The following is a 25,562-nucleotide window of genomic DNA, read 5'->3' on the forward strand; positions in this document are numbered from 1 at the left end:
CAGCTCAGACCCTGTTAATGGTATGTGGTGCCTCTAAAGGACTGATCACTCTGAATTTCCTAGGATGTGGAACATGCCTGTGTGGGCAGTTATAAGGCCAGCAGCATGTTTGGGTTGGTTTGTTTGTTTTTTCCAGGAACATCTTGCTTTTTCACTTGTTGCAGTACAGTGAATAGTTGATGCCTTCCTCCTGGCAATGCTGAATCACTCATGACATAACCCATGATGTGGTTGGGAATAGAACATGTTGCTCAGGTGTCCCGTAGGTCTCCTCAGATAACAGGGCAGGTATCAGAGGCTGTGGTCCTCTCCATCCTGGTGACAGCTGGCAGAGAGAGCTAGAGCACCCCAAGGAGCATTAATGCATGAAAATATCCTCCATCTTCTTACCCTTCAAATGCAGGCAGGAGGCATGTGATAGTGGGAGCTATGCTCTCTTGGGAAACCCCAGTGACAAATTTGAGGGCTTTGCATGGCAGAAACTGTGCTTTTATTAAGTAACAGAAGCTTAATTAAGTTTCTCCTGAATGTAATAAAACAATACAGCTGGATGTAGATCAGTCCCAAGTAATTGTTTCGCTGCTTTAGCAGCCGTTTAACTAATGCTCCAGTGTTAAATAGGAATGCTGATATTTTATTTCCTTTTTTTTTTTTTTTTTTTGTTTCTCTCTTAGAAGGGGCTAAGTGGTCTCTTTCTCAGGGGGACTGTGAGGTTAGCCTTGGCCCTTTGAACCTAATTAATCAATGGCCAGGCTCTTCCAGGGCTGGCTGTGGAATGCTCTTTAATTGCTCACTTGTGCAGTCATTTGTTTTGTTTAACCTGCGACGGATTAAACTCAGTTACAAAGGTCCTTGCTTCTGTTGTAGAACAGCTCCAGCCATGCAACAGCAGGCTCCCAGCTTGATTCCCTTGGGGATGGAGCTGGAGAGCTGGAGGGACATCACTCCCTGCTCCCCCTCTCCACACTGCACAGACACCCTGGCACTTCTGTGGGTCCCCCCATCACTGCCTGGGAGTTTCCCGGGGTGTGCTCTGGGCAAAGGGAGGATCATTAGCTGTTAATATAACCCAAGAATTCTCCAGATATCCCCCTCGCTTCCTTTCATTACATGAGAAACTTTAGAGACAGAAACTTTAATGATTTTCTGTGTGTGTGTGTGTGTAATCCTGTATGCTCCACTGGGATCCCTCTGGCATCCCATGTCTCCAAACAGCTGTCAGGCAGCTCAGTTTCTTTTCCAAACTGCCAGTCTCCAAAAATATTCCCTTCTCTTCTCAAGTATGGAATTTCGCCCTTGAGTCAGAGAGTCTGAGCAAAGCAATGGCAGGTTTCAGTGACAAAGCTGCCCAAAACATTAGGGCCAGAAATAAAATCTTTTAAACCAGTCAGGGTGGTGACCAGGGCTGTGAATTTCCAGGCTACAGTGAGACTCTGCTTTCTCTTCCAGCAGCCCCAGTGAATTGTTTTGAGACATTGTGTTTCTTGTAATGCTTGCCATTAACATTCAAAAGAAAGCTAGATCATTTTAACATGTTTCAAAAAGGGATGTTAAAATTTATCTTCCTTTTTATTAGATCCGCTGCAGCAAGGCACCCAGTGGCTTTAGAAATGTAAGTAATGAAAAGCAGAGAACAAATGTTAACTATAGAAATGATTTATGGAGACATCTGATGAATTTATCCTGCATCCTTACCCTTTCATCCATCTCCCTGGACTTCAGCTAGTATGTCTGAGCAACATCAGTCACATATTTTAAAGCTGACTTGTCAGAGACATGCTCCATACTCTGGAATGTGGATTTCCCAGTTTTTGCCCCACCTAAGGCTCCCATACAATCCTGTGCAGGCTTTTTTTTTTTTTTTTTTCTCTTTTTTTCTTTTTTTTTCCCTCCTATGGAACTCTCTGGGTTGGATTACCACAGTAGGCACTCTGTGACACAGCCTGCTGCCTGAAAAATGCTTAATAGCTGTCAGCTTCATCTGCTCCCCATGAGAATTGAGGAGTCCCAGGCCATACTCCAACAGCTGTGCCTTTTTGTAGCTCCTCTAGGAAGAACTGAGCTCTTTTGGAAGAATCCAGCCCTGGTGGGAGGAAGAGACTTTATGGAAAACTTGGCTTTTGAGTTTAGCTTCCTCAAAGGAAGCTGTCTTACGTACAGAGAGTTTAATTCTTTAATTCTCAGGCGGGCTCTGAATTATGAAATAGTGAATCCTCTCCTAACAAAGTATTTTCCATGTTGTCACAAAGAAGACTTGAGGTTTTGCAGAAGCCCTGTTCCTACCAGCTGTTGTCCTGCAGATGTTAAGAGGCCCTTTTCCTATCAGACTTTTTCTCAAATGAGTTTTTGTTAGCCAAATCTCTGTTTTTTAAACATGTGTTTTAAAGTCAGATAAGGTATGTAATGAACAGGTGGTGTCCCTGTCAGGATGGTGACCAGAGAGTGAGGAAGAAGAGCTGGTGGGATATACAGCTGATAAGAGATGGATGGATGGATGGATGGATGGATGGATGGATGGATGGATGGATGGATGGATGGATGGATGTGCTGAAAATTGCCCAAGGGAAGGACAAGTGTGGAAGGAATGGGGGGGTTGAGAGGGTAGAGGTGTGTGATCAGACTTTGCCCAGCCTAGTGCTGAACACAGTGTAAGAAACCCTCTCTGGAGCTGCTGGACATATGTTTTTAAAAATGCTTCCTTCCATCCCTTCCTATGTTTCTGCATGCAGCCACAAAACGTTCAGTGCTATGTTTAGACATTTTGAGCAATTTCACAACGGTGGTTTCAATACATTTGAATTTTAGCTTTTTTTTCCCCCTTAGTGTTTTGTTCTGAATGTGCTTTGGTTGGGCAATGCGGAGCTGGGGAGCGTATGAAGGTTTTGTGACATTGTGATTTCTCTGGAGCTTAGAATCAAAGTGCAGACTGCCTTTATTCAAGCTTTGGGCTGGAGATCAAAGAGGCAGCATTGGTTGTGTTGGAACAAAATAAAAAAAGAAATCACTTTTGAATATTGAATAACATACTTAGTTCATTTCAGGGTTGTTTTTTTGCGAAAATTCATTTTGTTTCTGATTATTATTTGCCTTGCTTTAATGCCTGAGGCACAGAGAGGGCCAAGTCTCCTTTGCACGAGGTGCTGCACAAAATCAGGGACCATGAACAGATTCTGTATGCATAGCACACGATGTGGCAGGCTGTTGGAGGCTGTTTCTTTACTCACTAATACCATCTTTTTGTCTGAAATGCTTTAGCCATGGTTCTAAGGTCACAATCTGTCCCATGTTGATCCTGTGTTTCATTTAGTCAGGATGCTTACTGTACCCTGCTGTCTCCTTCCCCCCCAAGAGGCTGAGGGACAGTTGCCACCTTAGCTAAAATCTATGGATCTTTTCTTAAAAATCACCTCAGTATTATTGACAAGAGCAATGAAGAGAGGTGTTGCTCTGGGTTATGGAAGCAGAACTGCCTGTGTGCCTTTGACTCACTCTTTAGTTCATCAGGGAGTTGGCCCAGCTTTGACCTTCTGCACTGTTTGGACGTGTTCATTTTTGTGTCATTCAGTTATTATGTCAAATTTGAGATGGAGTGCAGTACAAATTATTTTGGCCCCAAACCTTTCTTTAACCCTATTTGCAGAGGTGAAAGGCTAATATGTTAAACCTACCAGCCCATGCATACAGATTACTTCAGCCCCTTTAGAGACAGTATTCTCTGATTTCAGTTTTATCTTTTGCAGGAGCTGTTGAGTGGCTGGGATGGGGGCACTGGGTGGTGACAGTAAATGGCAGCAGTAACGTGACAATTAGCAAAGAGGGATGCCGTGAGAGTAATACTGGATTTTCCTTTGAAAACAGGATGGAATTTTTTTTTTTTTTTTTGTTAATATATTTTAAATGTTTCTAAATATTCATGTTCAAATTTGGTTTCTGCTCAGCCAGTTTGTAGCTCACAGGGCTGCAGCACCTTGGTGTCAGGCAGAGCATCACTCCCGTGCTGCAGGCTCAGTGGACAGGCAGGTAATGGGAGACTGAGGGTCTGAACACACTTCAGAGCTATTGTAGAGAAAATAACCCATTTCAGCTTGCTCTGGCTGTCCCAGCTCTGGGCAGCTGCATTTAAGAAGAAAAAATGGGCTTTAACTCACATTGACTTGTGTTAAAATGGCAATGAAGACAAAGTAATGTCAAAGTAATGTGGAGTGCCAGCTGAAATTCAGCCCAGATCTCCCTTAGCCTTTAATTTGACCTCCTAGCCCAAATTAAAAACCAGATTGTTTTCTGTTCACAGTTATTTTAACTACTGTTAAGTCTGGCTAAACTGATGAGCCTTTTATTGGTTGGTTTGTTTTAGGTATTTGCTCTCCTCTCCAGATACCCCGACAGTGTTTTGTAAAGTGGTTTTTTATTAGGCTGCTACAGAAGTTTATGGAGTTGGAAAAACTAGAGTACCTGTAAAAGGGCAGATGTAGTTCTTTAAAAGATGAGCTTTGCAGTCCTAAGGCCTGGCTGGTGTGGTGTTTAGCCCTGAGGGCCATGCAGTAATGTTAGCCTGGCCTTGCTTGTGTCCTCATCTCCCTGCAGCTGGAGCAACACCATGACCGCTCCAGATGTGCTCAGTGCAGATCTGTTCCACACTGACCCAGACTTTTTGTCCAGGTGCACCCAATGGCTCAGGCAGATTGTTGGGGTGTTGTCCTTGGTTCCAGGATGAGAGTCTCTTTCACCAGGCTTGCATTCAGGTTTCCTGCAGCTGCAGGGATGCTAATTGCAAGGAGATGGGGTGAAAGAAATCCAAGGAAGCTATAAAATGTAAGAGACATTGCATGAAGCACAGGAGGAAAATCTTCTGTTGCTTGGGGCAACTCTAATTTGGAGGTTGGTAATGAATCACATCTTCCCTTCTGGCAGGTCCTGCCCTAGACCTGAGCTTTCTGGCCTGGGGAGTACCTGGCAGCTGAGCAGATAGACCATGTTCAGGGCTGCCCCAAATTTTTATTGAAAACTCTTAAATCTTGTGAATTTGCTATTAAATGCCTCTCGTTAAGTTTTAAGGGCCTTATCAATGGGTTGAAACAGTGCAATTATTTTTTTGTTTTGGTTTTTTTTACTGTGTAAAACTGGTATTTAATGTATTTCCAGGACCTGTTTTCCTTCTTGCTCCCAGGCTCTCCATAACATATCAATGTAGTCCCTTTGGTGACCTTTGCAGCTCGTATCTGGTTTGGCTCTGCAAGATTTTTCTGGTGTTTTGGGGTGGTTTTGGAGGCTTGTTTTCCTTCAATTTTCCTTTGCTCAATATCAAATAATAACAAGGGGAATGAAATAGGCTGGAGCTATAGAAAGAGGACTCCTTTCCCATCAGACTGTGTAAGATTTTACAATAATCATAGCAGTTTAAATGTATCTCGTTGGCATATCTGCACAAAGGCACTCAGTGAGGCTGCAATTAGAGTGCTCTGCCTCATCTTGTATTAGTCTGATCACATAAGCAGCAGCCTATCTGACAGCTCTAGCACCTGGATAATTAAAACCCGTCAATAAAACAACAAAATGCACTGTGCAGTGGGACTCGTCTGTGCTAGCATTAAACACCGCAGATAATTATATCGCAGCAGAGGTTGGAAAGCCAGCCTCTCAGTGCTCTGAAAGATCAATAAAAAGGCCCATTCATAATGAGAAAAATGCTAGAGAAACTGGATTTTCATCTCCCTGTCATTAGATGCTTTGCTTTTAAGGTTTTGCAGAGGCAGAAAAAAAGATTCTGTTGAGGAATTCTTTGTTTCTGGAAGCTAAACAGGTGGAGGATTTAGCTTTGCTTTTGTGCAGCATATTACTGAAAGCAAATGTGCTGAACCCAAGTCTTTTCTCAGGGCTTACAGTTCTGTTCTCCACTCTCCACTGCCTCTCTTCTCTGCTTGTGTGTTTTGTTTTTTTTTGTTTTTTTTTATTTTCCCTCTTATTTCCAACCCATCACGTGAGCTCCACTTTTTAGTGATATTTCTGTTTGCTTTCTGTTTACTTTCTCCAAGGCATTATTATTATTATTATTTTTTCCTCTTGGCTCTTCCTAAAGGGCTGATTTGGAAATACCATATATTGACAGGGGAGAACACACTCCTAGCTGACTTATTTGCTGTGACAGCTTCTTTCTTAAAGCACTCATCCAGAGAGGAGATTTTTGTGTTCCAGGGAAGGAAAAGGATGTCTTGCAGCATTGCCATGAAGGATAATGAATTAAGTCTGTCTGTTACTGTAAAACCATTAGAAAAGCATAATAGACCTTGAGAAAGAGGTTTGGATATTGATGTCTTGGCTATATTAGCGTGCCTGGGCACATGATGGCTGCCTTGTCTTTGCAGAAAAAAATGAAGTCTGTGTAAAGTAGGTGTTTGAGCTGAGGGCAGAGAGGAAGAGTACCTGTATTTTTGGCAGCCTGAAACGCAGGCAGGTGGTTTGGTTGGCACATGTGGGCATTAAGGATCCCTTGTTGGAAGCTGCTGTAGGCAGAAGGTAGCACCAGCTATGGGCAGGGTGTGCTAGCAGAGCATGGGCTGGATATGGCAGCTCAGTACATGCTGTACAAATCTGAGTTCATGGATGGGAAGTTTTTCAATCTTCAGAGTGTTTAACACCCTAGTTTGGACTCTGACAATCTGTGGATTCAGAGGAGGGCAGGTGGCCTCCCCGTTTGCAGCAGGCTCCACTGTGCCATGTTCACAGGAGCTTCTGATGTTGCAGAAATTGGTACTTCAACCCTGCAGGGCTTGTTTTTGGAGGGTAAGGAGGAGGAGGGTGTGTGTTGGGATGAAATCAGTGTTTGAGCCTCTAGGCTTGTTGTGGAGCTGTGCATGGATTCTGGTTATTCTTCTCCTTACGTCCCTAGCATGACAAGTGCCTACCTCTGTGGATTGATCTTTTATTTGATGCTGCCTTTGCATTTTTGTTCTGGCAAACATATTGACCCAGACATGTCTAGCCTGATGTCTCTGCTTCAAAAGTTTCTGGAAAGCTCAAAAACAAACTGCCAAATTATTATCTTTTTTCCTTTATTTCTTGCTAAATATATTAACAATGTCAGCACCAAAAAAATAAAGCCAAAAAACCACAGCCAGAATAAGCAGCTGTTTATGTCTAAAGTGTTTCTGCTTTGCTGTATCACAGGATGACCTTGTCACTTAAAAAAATCATAAAAATATTTCCAGGGAGAAGGAATGGAAGTTTGCTGAAAGGGGAATGAAGTTTTGGTGTTGTTTTTAGTTAAAGTCTGAATTGTAAGCAGAGTTGAGCCCTGCAGCTGGTCCTAAACTCAAATGTTTCCTACAGTCCCACTGCTATAAATGCAAAACAAATGACATATGAAATACTATTCCTTTTTCACATTAAAACTCCTAAAAGTAATTTTCCACTGGAACTGGGAGAAGATCTGCAAAAATAATCCATGTTTTCTGATACAGTGTATTTATTACACTGGATTGTCACCTTGCTTCTAGTTAAATACTTTTCCACATATCCAGGTAGAAAGACAAAATGGGGGTCTTAACAAGTGGGAATAAATGCAGCTGGAAAGAATGCATAGGGAACCACCACCACCTCCTTTCTTCTTTCTGTGTTTTTGTCCTTTTTTTTTTTTTTTTTTTTTAAATAATCTTGAAACTGCAACAATTTACACTTTTCCCAGTAGTGTGATTTTTTCCCTCTCCAAAACATAGATGTGAATAACATGAACTTATATTTATAAGATGATGGATGCTTAAAGGCTGCCAAGTGCCTTGGACTGACTTTTAGGAGGATTTGGAGTATTCTCTTTTCCTGAACATAGAGGAACAGACAGGAATCAGTGTCTCAAGTCAGGCTGAAAATGCTGAGCTTGGGTTTTGCTTTGGTTTCTGCCCTCTTGGTTGGTCTTGTTGAGCTGTATGGACACTGTTGGTTCAGGGAAAGTGTCCACAAATCCCAGCAGCAATTATGGAGGTGGCCCAAGACATGGAGAGGGTCTTTGAGTGTCTTTACTCATGTGCCCCCCTTGCACTTCAGGGCATAACAGGGAATGTTATGGGGAAAGGGGAATGATGGTAGGCAGAAATAAGGACTGCAAAATAAACAAACCAACACACACACACACAAAGCTACGTATTTCTTGTCATATTTCATAATAACAACAACAAGGTGAACTAAAACCACTTGAGGGCCTACTTCAGTTCTCCTCTGTATCCAGAAAATTTGCCTTTAAAATGCTGGACAACTAATAAAATAAAACCTGTTTTTTTTTTTTGTAATAGCATAGAATTGTCTGTCTGGTCCCCTGAATTCCCAGAGTCCTCTCACCCTTTTCTTGTTTGCTTGGCATCAAAACATATGGAGAATGAGGAAATACTCCAAGAGGCCAGGGATTGCTTGGAAAAGTTGTAGTTTGAGAGCAATGATGGGGAAAGAAGAGTGGTTTTCTTTGAAGGAGTTGATGAATCAGTGCTAGAAATAAGAGGTGCTTGTGTAAAGGTGGTAATAAGAGATATAGATGGATGTGAAAGAGGTGACTGTAGTTTCCTGGGGTACAGTTATGCTAAAGCCAGCAGTTCCTGCACTATTGGAGAGGCATCCAGGGTGATGCAGAGCTTCTGTTCCTGCTGTATAGCCTGAGGGAGATGGGTGGTGTTTCTGTGATTGTGTAGAGGAGACAAATTCATACTTATCAGCTTCATACCAGCTGGTGCAGTGCTGGTTCTCACTGCAAACTGTACCTCCAGTAGCTGGCAAAGATCTTCCTTCAAGAAAAGAGAGAAAAATCAAACACAAAATAAAGGGAGTGGAGTGGGGTGGGCACTGACAGGCAGGACATGACAGAAGAAAAACAAGAATTAAAAAAAAAAAAAAAAAAAAAAAAAAAAGATGCTTGCTGCATTTACTGGGAAGGTCAGTAACCAGCAATGAGCCTCACAACTTGCAGGAGTTTGGAGTGAGTATTGCCAAGACCCAGGTGTCAAGAAATCCCAAGATTCCATGTAAAATCCTGTGATTTACAAGGAAGAGCTCATGGCCTGGTTTGCTGGAAATTGAGTATGGCATGAACACATTATGGTTTTTCTGCCTGTCATTTTCAAGGCTACAGATTCTTCATCTTTTGCACATTTCCTTTCCTGTGTCACTTCTTGCATGTCACTTAGTGTCACCTGGGCCTTTAATCAGTCTGGAGAGAAATATGACAAAACTGAAGGGACCAAGAAGCTGTTGTAAAAGGGATAAATTGTATGAGCAAAAGCAGAGCAACCAGAGCTTTAATGATGAGTGGTTTTTACCTCTTTCTCCCCTTAAAATTTCCATAGCCTGATGTGTGACAGTAATAGTTCATTGAACAGGCATTAGGTTTGTTCCTATGTTTTTTAGTGTAAATTGCCATCATCCCTTATGTGCTAGAATGAGGAACTTGTGTGTTTCAGCCTGGGATGATAAAAGAAAGCTCAAAATGCCAAATGCAGTTTTGCTGCCCATAGGAAAGGAGAGTGAAAAAGAGAGAAGGTTGAGTTCTTCACAGACCTTTCCAGGTTGTTTGTTTTCACTTCTGTTTTATGTGTCCAAGTTCTTGTATAAAACAAAAAAAAAAAAAAAAAGGCCACAAGGAAGTGCTTGACCATTCAAAGCAAATGCTTCCTAGCAAACAGAAAGAAAACAACACAGATGAACCCTAAATGCGTTTGTTCCTCCTCCCACCTCCAGTTCCTCATAATTCTGGATCCCTACTCATGATTTTGAAAGGTATCTTTGATCCATTGCTGTTATTCTGTGTAATGTGGCCAGTGCTGTCCCTTCAGCCAGGAAGACTATTGATTAGACCAGTGATATTGCTTTTTGAAAGGCACATTGAGCCCAGTGAAGGAATTTTGTTGAAAGTGAAATTTTGGATGATGTTCAAAGCCTCTCCTGGAAAACTGCCCACTTGCATGGTCCGAGCTATATGTCATATCCCAGCATGGGTGAGGACAGTTATCTTTTTTGTTAAGAAAATTATTTTTCTCTCTGTATAATAAAACTAGTCACTTGCTGTGATAACTGTTGTCTTTCAGCTGGAAAACAGGAGAATGTCCCAGCCCTCTGGATCATCTGGTATCCAGCAAAACAGCCTGATGAGCAGGCGTATCAGCTCTTATTATTCTTTCCATAAAATTAAAGAAATTAGGCAGCTTAAGGCAGTCGCTAATGAATCAATTTTAATTTATAGGCTCAAATAAAATCTGCATTAAGGCTGACAAACTGTAGCCTCAGGTAAATACAAAGCATTTCCACTGCAGACCTAAATGAATTCTGTGCTGGAGGTCATAACTTCTGTCAGAAGAGCAGGAGGGTCAGGGGTCCCATTTCACATCAGAGGAGGCAGAATCCTAAAGAAAATAAATGCAGTGGTCTGGCCCTTAGGAGGTCTCTTTCTGACATGCAAAAGCAGAAAAATCAAAGACTAATAATATTTCTCTCTTTTTCTTTAAACAAACAAAGAAGCAGAAGATTTTTCTCTATAGAATCGCTGTTTGCTAAATATTTTTGCATCACCAGTTGTACATTAGAGGTGCTTGTCCCATGAAATCAGGGGCAAATGTGGATTTCTACACATGCACAAGTCAGCCATGGACCTGTATATGCCTCAGGAAGAGCATTGCAGAACCCAAACTCTGTGTGTGTGTGTGCTCTTAAACTGAAAGATGCTTACTGCAGCAGGCAGGCTCATTCCTTCTTGTGTGTCTTCTTGCAGAGAACAAGCTTTTTGGAAAAAGTATCTCATATCAGGAGATGCATCCATGCTGGGCAGAATGATGCAATAAAACTTAGCCATTTGTGCCTAATGCAAGGGTGTTGTCTTGTGAATGATCAGACTGGGAAGTTTCCCTAACAGGCCTTGGATGAAAAACATTATTTTGGTTTTTAGACAGCTTATTTGGTGATTTTTTTTTCCTCCCACTCAAGTGTTGCTGTTTCTAGTCTTTGTTTTGGCTTAAGCAGTGTTACATAAGATAACTGGTTTTGTGGGAACACTTTATAAAAACATTGCAAAACATACTGTCATGTCTGCTATAAAAGATGCAATGAATATTTTTTGACACCATTGTTGGTTTAGTCCTTGCATTTTATTTGGTGAGGCTGCTGGCCTTAAAGAAATATCTCCTGGAGGGGAAGGGTTGTGCCACTATGTCTCTTTATTTTTGGTAATAAGCTGATGAAGATGTTGGTGACTGCCATCAGCATGTGCATGCTCACTGCTGAGCTTCCCCAGCTGATGCTGGAGTCCTGAAGTCCTGGCTCCTGCATCTTTTCAACGCTGGAGGGTCACCCAGCTGCTCTCTGACTCTCATCTCTGTTGCTCTGCAGGTGCAGTAACCGGACCCAGTGCGCGGTTGTTGCCGGCCCCGACGTGTTTCCAGACCCCTGCCCTGGGACCTACAAGTACCTGGAAGTGCAGTACGAGTGTGTCCCTTACAGTATGTATCTTGATGTATTTGCACTTGTTTTTTTTTCAGTAGAGGTTTATTGTGGAGACTGGGCCAGCCCTGAGCAGGCCACGTGCATCGTATGAGACTGAGCTGATAAGATATGAAAAATGGTTCTCTGTGTCAGGTTTGTGCTTAGGTTAAAAATATCCTAATAATGTCCTGTGTTGTACAACATAACAGTGACATATCATCTTTTGGGAAACACTTGGGAAACACCATTAGAGAAAGCAGACCAGAGGAGTGAAGCAGTATTGCTAGCCTACAGCTTCTCTTTAGGGGTTTATGCTTGTAATCATACAGCAGCGTGATTCAACTGACCTATGTCCATGTAATTGGTGGCATCTGATAAGTGCCTTAAATACAGTATTGTATCACCAAGGAGGTAGGAAGCTATTGCTTTGGGTAATTTGATGTTTGATGGTAGAAAAATACTAATTTGTAAGCTTCCAAAGTTATGAAGGCAAATTACAGGCAAGCCATTTAGACTGAAATTTTGAGGGTAGAAAGCCAGTCACCTGAGATCTCAGCAATATGTGCCAAGTGGGCAATTCAGAGTTACAAGAGGTTGTGTACCTCAGAATTTGCTTTCTGTAGAAACCAAATTTTTTACATGCAGTTAAGGCCCTACTGCCAGAAAGGGCATACCTGGAAAAGGAAATAGCAATGATAATATGAGAAGTGCACTTTTTATTAGCAGTTGTAGGGAGCTGAGTGGTGAATAACAGCGCCACTTCCAGGTTTTCTGTTTGAGCAGGCCAAAGCTGCTTATAGCACACCTCTCAAAATAATAAAGCAGGTATGGGAATGTATGCTTTAACCCAGGATGTCATATAGAGAGCAGCAGGAGGCATCAGTTTGCTGAAACCCAGAGTGTGGCTGGAGGACTGAGACCATCTTTGTTGCCTCAGGCATGGCTGCAGGAGAGCAGACGTGGCTGAGCAATGCCAGGCACCCTGTCCAGAGGGAAGCAGAGCTTACAGCCCCTGGGGTGGTCCCCATCCCTCAGGCAGGAGGTGGCCACGTGCCTGCTGCCACAGCCTGGGAAGACTGTGTGCTGTTTGGCTTCTGTGAAATTGCAGGACCACCTCTCTGAGTAAAGGGGACCTCTCTGTTGAGAGACTTGGATACTCTGCTGGCAGCGGTCTCAGTGTGTCCGTATTTGATTTTTCTAAACAGAACTGTGAAGCTTCTAAATGCAGCAATGGAATACTTTTTATGGGGTGAGCTATTAAACCTGTGGAAAGATTGACATCAGGGATTAGGGTCTGCCCTATCAAGCAGAATATACTCCAAATTATAGTGTGGAGTTATTCCACTCTAAATGAGGCTTTTCATTTCAGAAGCAACACTGTGCATGGGAAGGGTTAGGGAAGATTGGTTTCAACTTATCACAGCAGGTTGTATTTCCTTGTGATTTATGATTAGCATGAGGGTATGCTGTTCCCTCCAGAGACTGGGCTGGTAAAGCAATAGTCATTACCTGGTACCCCTCCACAGCCTTTGTTGCACATAAAACAAAGAGGAATAGTGGTGCCTTGTGAGAAAGGCAATATGTCAGTATTACACCCCGAGGTGTTAATTGGCCCTGTGTACAAGAGGTAGAATAACTCTTGTGAGAGGTTGCTCAGTAGCAAATGTACAGTAGGGATTGAGTATTTTTTAATGATCTGAATGTAGGGAGGAGAAGGATGACAACTGACATGCTGTCTTTGCAATTAAGGTAGGAGCTTTGATGGCTGTTTCCTCCATTTCTTTATGAATCAAATATAGTGCCTCTGCAAATAGAGTTGGGGGAAGACAAAGGGTGAGCACAGGATGAAACAGGATCCAGTCTTCCGAGGTTGTTGTTGTGTGTTACCTAGGAAATTTTGGGTCAAGCCTTCATGTGTTGTTATTCAGTGTAGCACCAGTAAAATGGGTTGTGTTTAGGCAAGCTGTGTCCCTTCATGTGCCAACATGGAGTGGGAAACCTAGAGCTCCATTTTATTCTTCTCCTGCCTCAGTCTCTGCCTGGCTTTGTTACTGCCTCTATTTCTTCCCTCAGAATGGTCAGATTAACTTTGTAGGTGTCCCATAAGTGAAAGCCATCCAAGTGATGGGGAAGGTGTCAGCCCTGGGGAAGTAAGTCAGCAAAGGCACGGCTGGACCAAAGCCACACCTGGTGGGTGAAATCTGTTCCTCCTTTTATGCCCTGTTATTGTCAGAGGTCAGTTCTTGTCACTGAACCCACATGCCTCAGCCCCTGTGCAGCCAGCCTTTGGGGAGTGCTGGGCTCTGCCATATGGCCATCTCCTAAAGGAACACCTCAGTTGCACAATAAGGGAATTAATATTTCAGCAGGCAGTTGTACTTGTGTGCAATTCCAGCTTGCCTTTGCCTGGTTGGATGGGTTATTCCTCACAGTTTCAAATTATTCTTTATGGACAGAGAGTGGGCTTACCCAAGTGTTGGCTGAGCAGCAGAAGGGAGGGTGTGCTTCTCAAGAGGAGAAGGTTTGGGAGTCATCTTTAACAGATGTTGTTAGAACTGACCTTAGACACTTGTGCTCAGTATAGTGCTAGTGTATATGCTTCCCCAAAAAAAAAACCATGGAAGATTTAAAACTCCATTTGTTAGTCTGCTTCTCTTGAGATTTTATTGCTTATTTATTAACTTTCCACCACTAGCTCATGTAGTTTTCTAGAGGAAAGCATCCCCCTTTCATCTCAGATGAGGGAAATCCAAATGTACTCTAACTTAAGTAGCTCATATATTTTAAAATGTCCTTTATATTACCCCACACACCACATTCCTGTGTGTTCACCAGAGATACCCCTGACAAGGAGAGTTTTATGAGGCCACAGTTACTCTCAACATGTGGGCAAGATGAAAGATGATTATGCAGATAGCCCACTTCTCTCCTCATATTCCTAATCCTGTAGTTGCTTTATCTGGTAGCAGCAGCCTTCTACTGGAATGGACAGTCATTCCAGGACATCTGGGCTTCTTAGGTTGCCCTCTGACAATAAAAAGCAAGTGAAAAGTAGGTGATATCAGCAGGTAAAAAGATAGCAGACCTAATTTGTCAGGCTTCAGTGGTATCAGTTGTCCTATTTTTCTGGTATCAGAAAAAAATCATCCAAATAATTTTGTCTTTCTCAAAGCAGGCCTTAGCATGTGGCATGTATTTCTCTAACACTTGCTTTAGGTACTGCCTCTTTCCTTCTGAAATACTTAAATTACTGCTCCAGTTTTTTTTAATTGAATTTGCTTTTGATAATTGCTTACCAAGAGAGATTTTCCATGGTTTTCAACTGAATATGTACTATTGCAAGCCTGCAGTCTGCCATTGCCAGAGCTGTGGACGTGTTCCGTTGTGGAGAGGTGACTGAAACTGCATTTAGGCTCTTCTGTGGTGTGAGTATGAGAAACCTGACATGGTGAGGGTCCCCTTGATCCAGTACCCTGTAGTTTCCTACTGCATTCCTTCCCTCTCCCCTTCTCCCTTTACAGGGCAGAGTTAAATGGGTAATGGGAACAGCAGTGGTGGAGGTGGTTTTGTAAAGCTAGGTCAACACTCTTATTGCAGAAACACTTCACTGTCATCTTCTGGTCCTTGTACAATCCTGTTGTCATGGTGCCAGCACATCTAGGAGTGTAATTTTTCTTATTTCACCTTTTTAATGTGCTGAGGGCCTTCCAGTTTTGCTCCTGAGCCAGCGCAGGAAGCAGATGGGTGATTTATCTAAAGCTGTACAAGAGAGCAGTGGCCAGCAAGAGAGCCCAGTTTTGCAGGAGCAGTGGTGTTGGGAGAGCTGCCCAGCTAGTTGTCTTTGTAGTCAGACAGGTTTTCTGTCAATAACAGGATAAACCCAAACCCACCCTTTGGTTTTGCTAACATTGCCTCTGTGTGTGCGTGGCACTTCACAGCTCAAGCCATCCATGTTCTGGTAGTTCTGCAGTATTTCTGAGGAGGAGGAACAGAGTGAACAGCCCATGTGAGGCTCCCTTTTCTTCCTCAAGCACATGAGCTCCATGGGACATGGCAGTGGCACTGCCCTTCATGGGTGGCACTCCAGATGAGAAGAGGGGGAAATTCCGACATGCAAGCAGCTATCGCCCACTGGCTTAGACTGAACTTTAGGGATTGCCTGCATTTAGTTTCTGTCTGAGTTTTGAAAGCACCAGAGGTATTTTGGAATGCTTTCATCTCTTCATTTCCCTGTAAACACAACCTTACAGGCTCCCAAGGATCCAGCACTATGCTGAAAAGAGGATTTAGGTATCTGAGTCAGCTTTACCTTCAATTTTTCCTGAGCTCCCAGTACCCTCAGGTTCTAGGTTTTGGAGGTCACAGAATAACTTGTGCACTGTTGTCTTTGAGAAGCAGCCTGTTTTTTAAACAGGGAATTGGAAAATGTAAGCTGTGGGATAGGGCAGAGTGGCACAAGGGTGGTGACTCAAGGACAACCCATTGCTGCAGTGATGGAAAGGATGGCAGCAGCAGGAGGGTGCCTCAGGCATGGCATATCCTGCTGTGATGAAGGCCACCAGCCTTCCATCAGCTTCTAATATTGGGGAGATCTGTTCAAGGGGATGTTTCTTGCAAGGGAAGAATGTTCATGGCTTCCAGGGAAGGATGAATTGTTCTTTCTTTCCGTTCTGCATAAACAGCTAATGTGAAGGCACCACACATCTCTGGTGCTTACAGAGAATTTCCTTCCTTAATACCAACAAGAGGAAGGAAAAAAAAAAAAAAAAACCTCAACACATGAGCATATTTCATCCTTTCTTTTCTTAGGACTTTTTTTCTTTTTAAACATGGAATCTGAAATCACATTTCCCAGTTGCTGTAGTGATGGAAGAAAAGGTCATAGCCTTGCTAGAAATATTCCTTTTATTGCTGATAGAAGAGTAGATGGGCTCACATATCAATAAAAGTGAGGGATAGTAAGTGTGATGTGGGAACAGAATTCAATAAAGTTTTATTGTATCACAAGTGGACTGAAGTGCATTTAAAAACATTAAATGAAGGTGCACAATATCTGCTCTGCTGGACCTTAGGGCCAGTGAATAGACAGATAATTGAATAATGACATTTTTAAGAGAATGCAAGCACTAGAAAGCAAACCGATATTTTCATTGCTCTAAGATTGCTGGTAGAAAGGGAAAGAGACGGGGGAAGATGGGACAAAATTGCAATCTGAAAACAGTTTAATGAGACCACTTTTCCCAAGAATACAGTTCTTAATTATTTCTGGAGTGCTCCAAGGCCATTATGTGGCCTCTAGGCTTTCCCTCTGTGTTTCCTTGCTGCCTTCTCCATGGGTTGAGAAGCAGTGTTTGCCCACTGAGAGCAGTGCTGTGTTTTGTTAAACAAACGGGCTTGCGGCTTCTCTGCTTTTCTTTACCCTGCGTTTTTGTGTCTGCTTTGTTTGTGTTTTCTCCCAAGAGAACTTGGTCCCTCAAGGCCCAGCAGGGAAAATGGCAAATGTTCCCAAGGGATTAAGCCTGACTGTTGGCATTTTGGCCAGTAATGAGCAAATTCCCTCCTGAAGCCAGGCCTCCTTTGTTTTATTTGTTAAATAGATTATTTTTGTGCATGGGCTGAGAAGAATAACTAATACCAAGCAAAAAAACAAACAAACAAAAAAAAAAAACAAACACCCAAACCAAAAACCCAACAGCAGACCTAACAACCCATTATGACTATTTCTGAGCAAAGAATCTTTGTCTCCTGCTGACAAATTGCCTTTCTTCCAATGCATACAATTTCCTGGGCATTGCAGTCAAAAAAAGCCTCTTTTTTGTATTCACTGAAATTCCCAGCTTTGCTTGCTAGTTTGTTTGGTTTGGTGGTTTTTTGTTTTGCTTTGTTTTTAATCCACAGAGGCAGAAAGAAAGACTGTCTTGCTTCCCTTATCAGTCTTCTTTTACTGTGTGTTTGTGGGGAGAATGCACCTACACAACAGCCCATTGGAAAGCACTCTTGAGTTAAAATAACCTGAGATATTATGGGCCTTTGCAAACCTGCAGGCTGACCTATCTGCATAGCTGTCTGCATAATGTACAAGAAGGGAAGGAAAGCTAAGAGCTAGGGAAACAAAGATATTTGAAAACTTGAAGTAACCTGATACAAAGGGAAATGAACATTTTGGTAAGGCACAGCGAAACAAATGGCAACATGGTTAATTTTTGAATATTTTTAATATTTTTGGAATATTATTATTTTTGAGTTTGGCTTGAAATAAGGAAGTTAGGTGGTTTCCAGTGTGTCTTTAATGCATACTGATTAGAAGATCTCCTGTCAGCAGGAACAACATGGATTTTCTTGTTGGGGAGAAGTTAGATACATGTTAGGCAATCTTCAGAGTAGGAAGGTCATCACTACCTGCTGCATCTCTAAGTTCTAGCATGCTTTAATGAACAGCCAGTTCCTGCTGCCTCCTGTCATCTCTATCCTTTCCTCGAGGTAGTGGGACAATTCTTCATGTCTTCCAGCCATACCAGTATGAGCCTTTCTGTGAAAAGTAGTTTTTTCTCTTGCAGTCTTCTGAGTGTTTAGCTGATTACCTCCTGAACCAGCTCACCACTTCCTAGACTTGAAGTATTGAAATGCCTCCATGCACTGATGCATTCTGTCTTTAAAACATGCATTGGTTCTGGAAATCTCCATGAACAAACAGGTTTTGCTCCCATATGTCTTGGAGTTGCACAAGCTGTCTTTATCAGAAAAGTCACCACAGTGCTGTGCCCAGCTCCATTAGATCTGAGATGCTGCAGTGTATAAGAGTTGGAGAGTTTTGCAGCCTGGAAACTGTGAACTTCTCAGATGATCAGGGGATGCTTGATTGCGCATTTGTTGATATTTTTATTATATTTTTAAGCTCATACAACTAGGAGAAGTTGTTTTGGTTTGTTTTTTTTTTTTTAAGAATATAAAAAGGTTTCTGTGGTAGAGCACAAGAGGCAAAATCCACATCTCTCCCCACCATCACTTCATTCTCAGAAAATTTGCAGTGTGGAGACCCAGACTTTAAATAAGTCAAAGAATTTAGTGTAGGTCTGTTATGTGTTTCTCACATAGGCTGTTTTTCTTGATATAGAGCCCTGTCAGTTCTCCTGAGGGCCTCTATAATTGGTGTATTATGGAAGTTGAAGGTGGAAAACTGTGATGCATAGTGTAAGTTATTTTATGAAGATTATTAATATAAGGGAGTAACTTAATTCCTCATGTGACTTTTGTGCACTATTTATTCCCTTCCAATCCTGACCCATAGCAGCTGAATTTTTAGTGAGAAAGTGTATGGGTTTGGTTTGAGTCTACTCATTTAAAGTAAAAGGGGCTTAAAATCTTTCAGTCTGTTGCCTGACTGCCTTTGGCCTTTGAGTCTGAATCAAGGGTCATTAAATTGCAGGGAAACTTTCTTTCAGTGTCAGCAAACTTTGGGTCAGGCTCCTGGTAACCTGTCTGAATTCATTAGTTTTTTTCAAGAAACTCATCTTGGTCACCCCATTTCTAGCATTGTCTCAGCCAAAAAGGGAATTGTAGCCAAAACTGCATAGAAAGAAGAATGAAAATATGGAATATTCTTTCATAAAGTAATAGGCTGCAGTCCTCCCACCTTGGCAGCTGATGGTTCTACATCTAAATAGTGAGACATCTCAAATAGAAATAGATTTGTGCTACCTTAAAAAAGGTGCTGACAAAACATAGCAGCCTGATCCCTGCCAACACTTTTCTGGAGCACCAGTGGGAAGAACTCCACCAGCTTTAGGGCATTTGTACCAAGCTGTGTTTATCCACTCTTTCTGACATGACACTTCTAGACATTTGCCACCAATTTGCTGTCTAAACATGACCCCACACTTCCCAATTGTCTCTGAACAATTCTGTCATCGTTAAGGGAAATATATATTTCTTTCCATCTTTAATAACTTATTGCCTAAATTGTGCTATTATGCCAAGCACCCTCTGGAGACATTGATATGGATTTCATATGTTTTATAACAGATCTTCATGGAAATAATATTTCTATTTCCAGGTTTTATTCCTATTTTCCTTTAATTTCTCTTACAAGAAGTATTGAAAGAAGGTTTCTTTCATTGGTGCAAGCAGTCTAAGGAGATTAAGGCCATCCTTGCCAGGTGCTATTATAAATCCACAAAAGAAATGAAATACATTTATTGGGTTTTATTCTGGCCAATAGGGAGAACAGAATATGTGTATCCAGTGGCTAAATTGAGGATTGAAGTTCATTTCTTCTAGCACATGAGGGAGGAGGAGGGAGGGGGGAAATTTGAGTATATTAAGGCAAATCCCTTTAGTGTGTGAAATACGAAAACGCATCTTTCCAGATCTAAAAATACAACTTTGTTGAGTTTCTTTATATTAAAAGGGCTCCCAGGAAGAGAGCCAAATACATCTGAATGTATTACTTCTTCCCCTCATTTCCTCCACTTTTCTTCCTAAAAACATTTCCAGTCAACTTTTAACAATATAGTCCTGCATGAAACCACAGTGGTTGTATGCACCTCAACTCTGGCAAAGGAGACAAACATAGACTGCACAGCATTTGATTTTTGTTAGCTTCTGTTTCCAAGAGGACTGAAATGGGAGGAATTGTGGAAGACTAAGGCAAAGGGGCCTTCCCCAGGGTATCCTTTTGAAAAATAAGCAAAACACCAAACAAAATCCTGCAACTTATCTCTAGAGGTTTCTTATCTAAAAATAGTCATGGCATATTATTTACCTGGGCTGATTGCCAAACTGTGCAGCAGTGCTCTTAAGGGTTTTTTGAGGTGTGTCTGTCTGTTTTTTCTTTTGTTATTGGGGGTGGGGGTGGCAGGGTGAGGGGGTGGGGAGTGGAATGATGACCAATTCAGATTAGAAAAGATTTATTCCAATTGATTTCACAGATGAATGTATTGCTGAGGGTCTAAACTAATCTCCTCCTTCAAAGTCCTTTTTCACTCTATGGGTAACTTAAAAATGTCTAATGTAGTTTTAAAATATGCCTTAATCTCATTTATCTTTAATTTCTCTGTTCCGCTCTACAAGCCCACATAAAAAGATTTACAGTGGGTATTTATCCATTCCAATATCAAAAGCAAATTCCCTTCCAGATCTCAATTTTCACTGATAATCCTCAGAGATGTATAATTTTAATTTACCTTGCAGATGACGTCTACCTGGTTTCTCTCTCTGCTTTTATGAAGGTATTATTCAGCTGCACCTCATTAACTCTGGTTTGTTGTTGCCTTTTTTTTTTTCTTCCTTCTTCTCTCTTGTGTGTGTTGAACAGTGTCTGTGAGTGAAACTATTGTCTTGTCCTTTGCTAGAGTGCACATGCTGGTAATCCAGCTGAGTCCTTTCTTTTTATCCCAGGAGAGGCAGCATCGGGGCCTTGTCCTTTTTTTTTTTTTTTTTTTTTTTTTCTTTAAAAATTAATAATCTCACATTTTTCCATTTCATCCCTTTCAATAGCTTGCAGGACCACACAGATACACACTCACGCACCTGAAAGCTTCCAAAACTTCAGATGTTCAGATCTGCAAAATAATGGATCTGCTAAACAGAACAGGAACTATTGTGCTCTTGGGATTTTGAAAATGAGTCTATTATATTTAGGTGCCCTAATGAAAGCTGAGCTTCCCTGGAAATCTACCTTTAATGTCTGTGTAGGAAACACTCTGGCGTCATTCCACCTATGTTACTATTTAAAGCAGCAAATTGTGCATTTCAGTGCTGTTCTGAATGCAGCCCTCAAAGATGGATTCTGCAGCAAAAGTGAAGGGGTGGGAGGAGTGTCAAGTCCTTGGAGTAAATGCAGACTTGAGTTTGAATATTTGACTTTAAGGAGAAGAAAAATCAGGAAACAATGTATAGATGGTGTTGGAGATATTTTTTTATTAGTAAGACGTGGCTCAAAACACTGAAATTGTAAGATAAATGAGGTTTCATAGTCTAGCCTGGTGTGGGAGAGCAGAATGGAGTGGCCAGTGACTCTCTCTGGTATGAAATTACACTGTATCTCTTCTGGTGGTCTTTTCCTTATCACAGGCTGAAATTAGTCCTGCTTGGATATAATCTCATTTGTATCCTGCTGCTGCCTTGGGTATTTACACTCCAGGTTTGGCAGTGCCTGAAACAGGAAAGGCTCTTGCAGTCAGTAGTGAGTACAGAGCTGAAGGTGTGGAGGCAGCAGCTACTGAAATGCAGCAGGGAAAGGATGGTCCTGTGCCACGGGCACAGCTGAGGCAGCTGAGCAGAGCAGGGCATGGGATGCACAAGCTGTGCAGGAGGGATAAATTCACCCCGTGGATGTTTGCACAGTTGTACCCTGCTCTCACTCGAGCCTTTCCCATTGGCACCTCTGGGACACTCCCAGCCAGGCACGTGCTTAAAGGTTTGATGGATGTCAGCTTGTGTGTTTGCATCTTATATATGGAGTATGCAGCTAAAGGAAGCCTAATTTGGGGGGTCCTTTATGTGCTCAGGCTGGGGTTTCAGAGAAGGAACAAACAGCCCTTTGTCCATTTAAAGGCTTACTCAGAAGAGTGAGCATGTGCCATGTACATTTCCAATGAAGTCAATAATTAAATATGTTCCAGATGACTCTGATGGGGGAGGATATTAGTAATTACCATAAAGTGACAAATCTACATTCTGTGGCTGGTACTTTGAAAACAAAAAGTCAGTGTTCCTAATAGAATCCATTAAAAATATGACCTGATTCAATTGTCACGTTTAAGTTAAAATAATTTCTTAGGTTTTGGACTTTTTTCTGATTTTTTTTTTTTTTTTAACGGTCTTAATAGAGGTATAGTAGTTGTCTTTCAGCACGTGCCTTTGATGAGAGCCCACTGAAACACTTGGGAGTTTTCTTGTTGAGTTGAAAGGAATTTGAATGCAGAGAATGAAATTGGACAGTATTTAAATCAGTGCTGCCTTGCTTATTAAACAGCATGAGTCTGAGCCTTCACATTTGGGAGAATTTTGTGGTGCAGTGATGATAATACGGAGAGATTTCCAGTAAAAAGGAAAAACAGTTCTTTCTCAAAGAGGACTGGTCCATTCTGCCTTCTCATCTCAGAAGTGAAATTAAGTGGCTGACAAAGTCTCAAACCAGTTCTAGAGTACACAAAAGCAATCATTAACATTTTGCCTTGGTAAAAAGGAGAGTCACAGAGCTGGGGTTTGGGTATGCAGGGAGGAGACAGGAAAGGCTAAATCTCAATTAGAGTTGAAACTGGCAAGTGTTGGGGCAAATAAAACAAAGAAGTACTTTAGTAGCAAGAGGAGGTCTAAAGAAAACATCTGGGAGTGATACTTGTGAAGATGATCACACCTCTAATGGAGATAAAGAAAAAGTGGGGGCATTCAATATTTTATTTGATTTTTGTTTCTTAAGTCTTTAATAATCCTGGTAGGCCTTGGGCTGCCTGGTCCTTTCAGTTGGAGGACCATAAGTGTGTGGCAGCAGTTGCTTTCCTTTAGTGAAATTGTAAGGGACCAGATGCATCAGCTGAATGATAACAAGCCCACAGCCCCAGAGTGCTGATGCAACTAGCAGATGTTATGGCAAGACCCCTCTTGATCATCCACCTAATATCTTTGGAGTCTGGGGAGGTCCCTGCTGACTCCAAGGTAGCCAATGTTATTCCAGTTTATAAGAAGGACTGCTATTCTAACCTCAGTTCCTGGAAAATTATGAAGATCATAGTGGGGTACTACTGACAGGCATTAAAGAATAATCCAGTTGTCAGGCACAGTCAGCCTGGGTTCACATAGGCAGATCCCTGTTTAAATAATTTGGTATTCTTCTATGGCAAGGTCATTTGCCTAGTGGATCAAAGATCTGGATACAGGATGGGAATGCACAATTAGCAAGTTTGCTGCTGATCCCAGACTAGGAGTTGCTTGTAATTCTCTTGAGGGATGAGAGGCATTGCAGAGGGAGTTCAGATAGATTGGAACATCAGACAATGATTAATGGGACAAAATTTAGCAAGAACAATTGCTGGATTCTTTATTTGGTGTGGGGGAGTGGCAGCCCTGCAGAAGGGGCTCTGGGGATGATGGTTGACAGCAGCTCAGTGTGAGCCAGCAGAGAGTGCCCTGGCAGCCCAGAGGGCACACCCCATCCTGGGGTGTATCAAACACAGCATGAACACAAAGGGTGATTATCCTGCTGTACTAAGTGCTGGTGCAGCCTCCCCCTTGAGTACTGTGTGCAGTTCTGGACCCCACCGTATAAAAAGGATGTTAAAGGGATGGAAGACACGTCCTTTGAGGAGCAGCTGAGAACTTTGGATTTGCTAAGTTTGTAGAAAAAGAGTTAAAGGGGCAGTTGCTCTCTACAGATTCCTAAGGAAAGGATGTGTTAGATGGAGGTGCTGAGCTCTGCTCCCTGGGATCCAGTGATAGGACACATTGGAATGGTTCAAACTGTACCTGAGGAAGCTTAGTCTTGCAATTAGGAAGCATTTCTTTTCTGAGAAGGTCCAGCACTGGAGGAGGCTTCCTGAAAGGGTGTTTGATACCCCAAGCCTGTCAATCTTTTAGAAGCATTTGTACAGTGCCCTTAATATTATGCTTTGGTTTTTGGTCAGCCCTGAAGTGGTTGAACAGTTGGACTCTAGATGGTTGTTCCAACTGAAAAGAAACTATTTTTGCCACGGGCAGATGCTGATGGTTCCCAGTGAAAAGACAAATGGGATTTCCAGAGCCCATGTGAGTGCCCAGAGACAGTTGGACATTGTTGGTGTAATGTGTGGTAAGAAAGCTCAAACAAATTGCTTTGCAACACTTCTTCATCTGAATGTCTACTCTCATGTTGAAATGGGTTTTTGCAGTCAAACACAGCCCAAATCTTATCAATTATGAATGGCTCCAACAGATGGTATATATTATTGTTTTTAAGAATAAATGATACGTTTCAAACAAGAAACACATGCTGCTCAGCAGCTTTAGCTGCCACTTCTGAGATGGGAACCAAATCCCTGACCTTGTCTTCCCCTCCACTTGTTGGATAACATCCTATTTTAATAACCAAAAAGTGAAGGCCATGAAATACTGCATGATGGAAAACTGTGTGCAAACATCAATTCCGGTGTAAGAGGATCCTGCTCTTTCTCAGCTTGCTGGGAGCTGCACCTGTCTGGGCAAGGGTGAAATTTGTTTTTGCAGCACAACAATCGATCAGCCTTTCCCAAGGGTCCTTGGGAATTTCTGCAAAACTTCTTACTTGAAGTTTCAGGAAGTTTGTGCAGTGTTGCTGCAAGGAGCTGGCTGTAACCTGAGATCAAGGTATATCATGATGATGTTGATGGGTGCTGTGTCAGATACCTGGCTTTGCAGAAAGTACTGTGTATTCCTTCAGTGTTTCTTTCAATCACCATTTGTTGCATTGCTTTCTTTTAAAAACTGAAATAATCTTCATAAATATAGCAGGTGAAAGATTTTTGGGGCTAAAAGCCTGGCTCTTGAAGAGCAATCCAGATGAACTGTAGCAGTCCTCAAAAACTAGACCAAAAAGTCTTGGAGACTGTATTCCCTTAAGCTTTTGCCTATTTTTGCTGTAGATACAAAATTCTATGTACCCGCCTTATCTGGAAACAAATAAACTGTGTAAGCACCTGCAGGATTGGTGCCTAATTTGGTGGAGAAAAGTCCATTTAAAAATCTTCATTGCTCTTACAAAATTTGCTACAAAAACATTGGCTGTTTATGATGCAGAATACATCTAGATGAATTGCCAGAACAAATGAGCCAAAGGTATTTTGTGATAGTAGCCATTCAAAAATGGAATAACAATAATTTGTTTATTTTCTGATTTATAAAATTGCTGCAGCATCTTGGCTGAAACTGCGGGTAGAAAGCGTGTATTTTCTTGCTCTGGTGTTTTAAAATTCTCACTTAACATTCATAACACAGCAAAATACTCATTTCTGTGTCTTTAAAACCAATCATATTAGTTATTCCCCTGCTGAATTTAGTGCTTATTCAAATGCACTCTCTGCTCTCCTTGAAAAGGAATTTTGGCTCAATTTCTTTAGTGCAAAGCCCTTCCTTAGTGCCTTGATAACACAGTGTTATCTTAT

At 41.9% G+C, this 25,562-nt stretch overlaps 1 protein-coding gene across 7 annotated transcripts in view; it reads left to right on the forward strand.

The window, feature by feature from the left end:
- The window catches only part of ADGRL3 (adhesion G protein-coupled receptor L3), a 480,889-nt gene that overhangs the window by 263,920 nt on the left and 191,407 nt on the right, over positions 1-25,562 (forward strand). For all 7 annotated transcript variants that reach the window (XM_056489462.1, XM_056489463.1, XM_056489464.1 and 4 more), the window contains exon 5: positions 11,356-11,465. In XM_056489462.1, the coding sequence (XP_056345437.1) occupies positions 11,356-11,465 (110 nt within the window). The remainder of the gene's footprint in view (positions 1-11,355; positions 11,466-25,562) is intronic.

The sequence above is a fragment of the Oenanthe melanoleuca genome, chromosome 4 (genome assembly GCF_029582105.1).
Source record: "Oenanthe melanoleuca isolate GR-GAL-2019-014 chromosome 4, OMel1.0, whole genome shotgun sequence".
Classification (NCBI taxonomy): Eukaryota; Metazoa; Chordata; class Aves; order Passeriformes; family Muscicapidae; genus Oenanthe; species Oenanthe melanoleuca.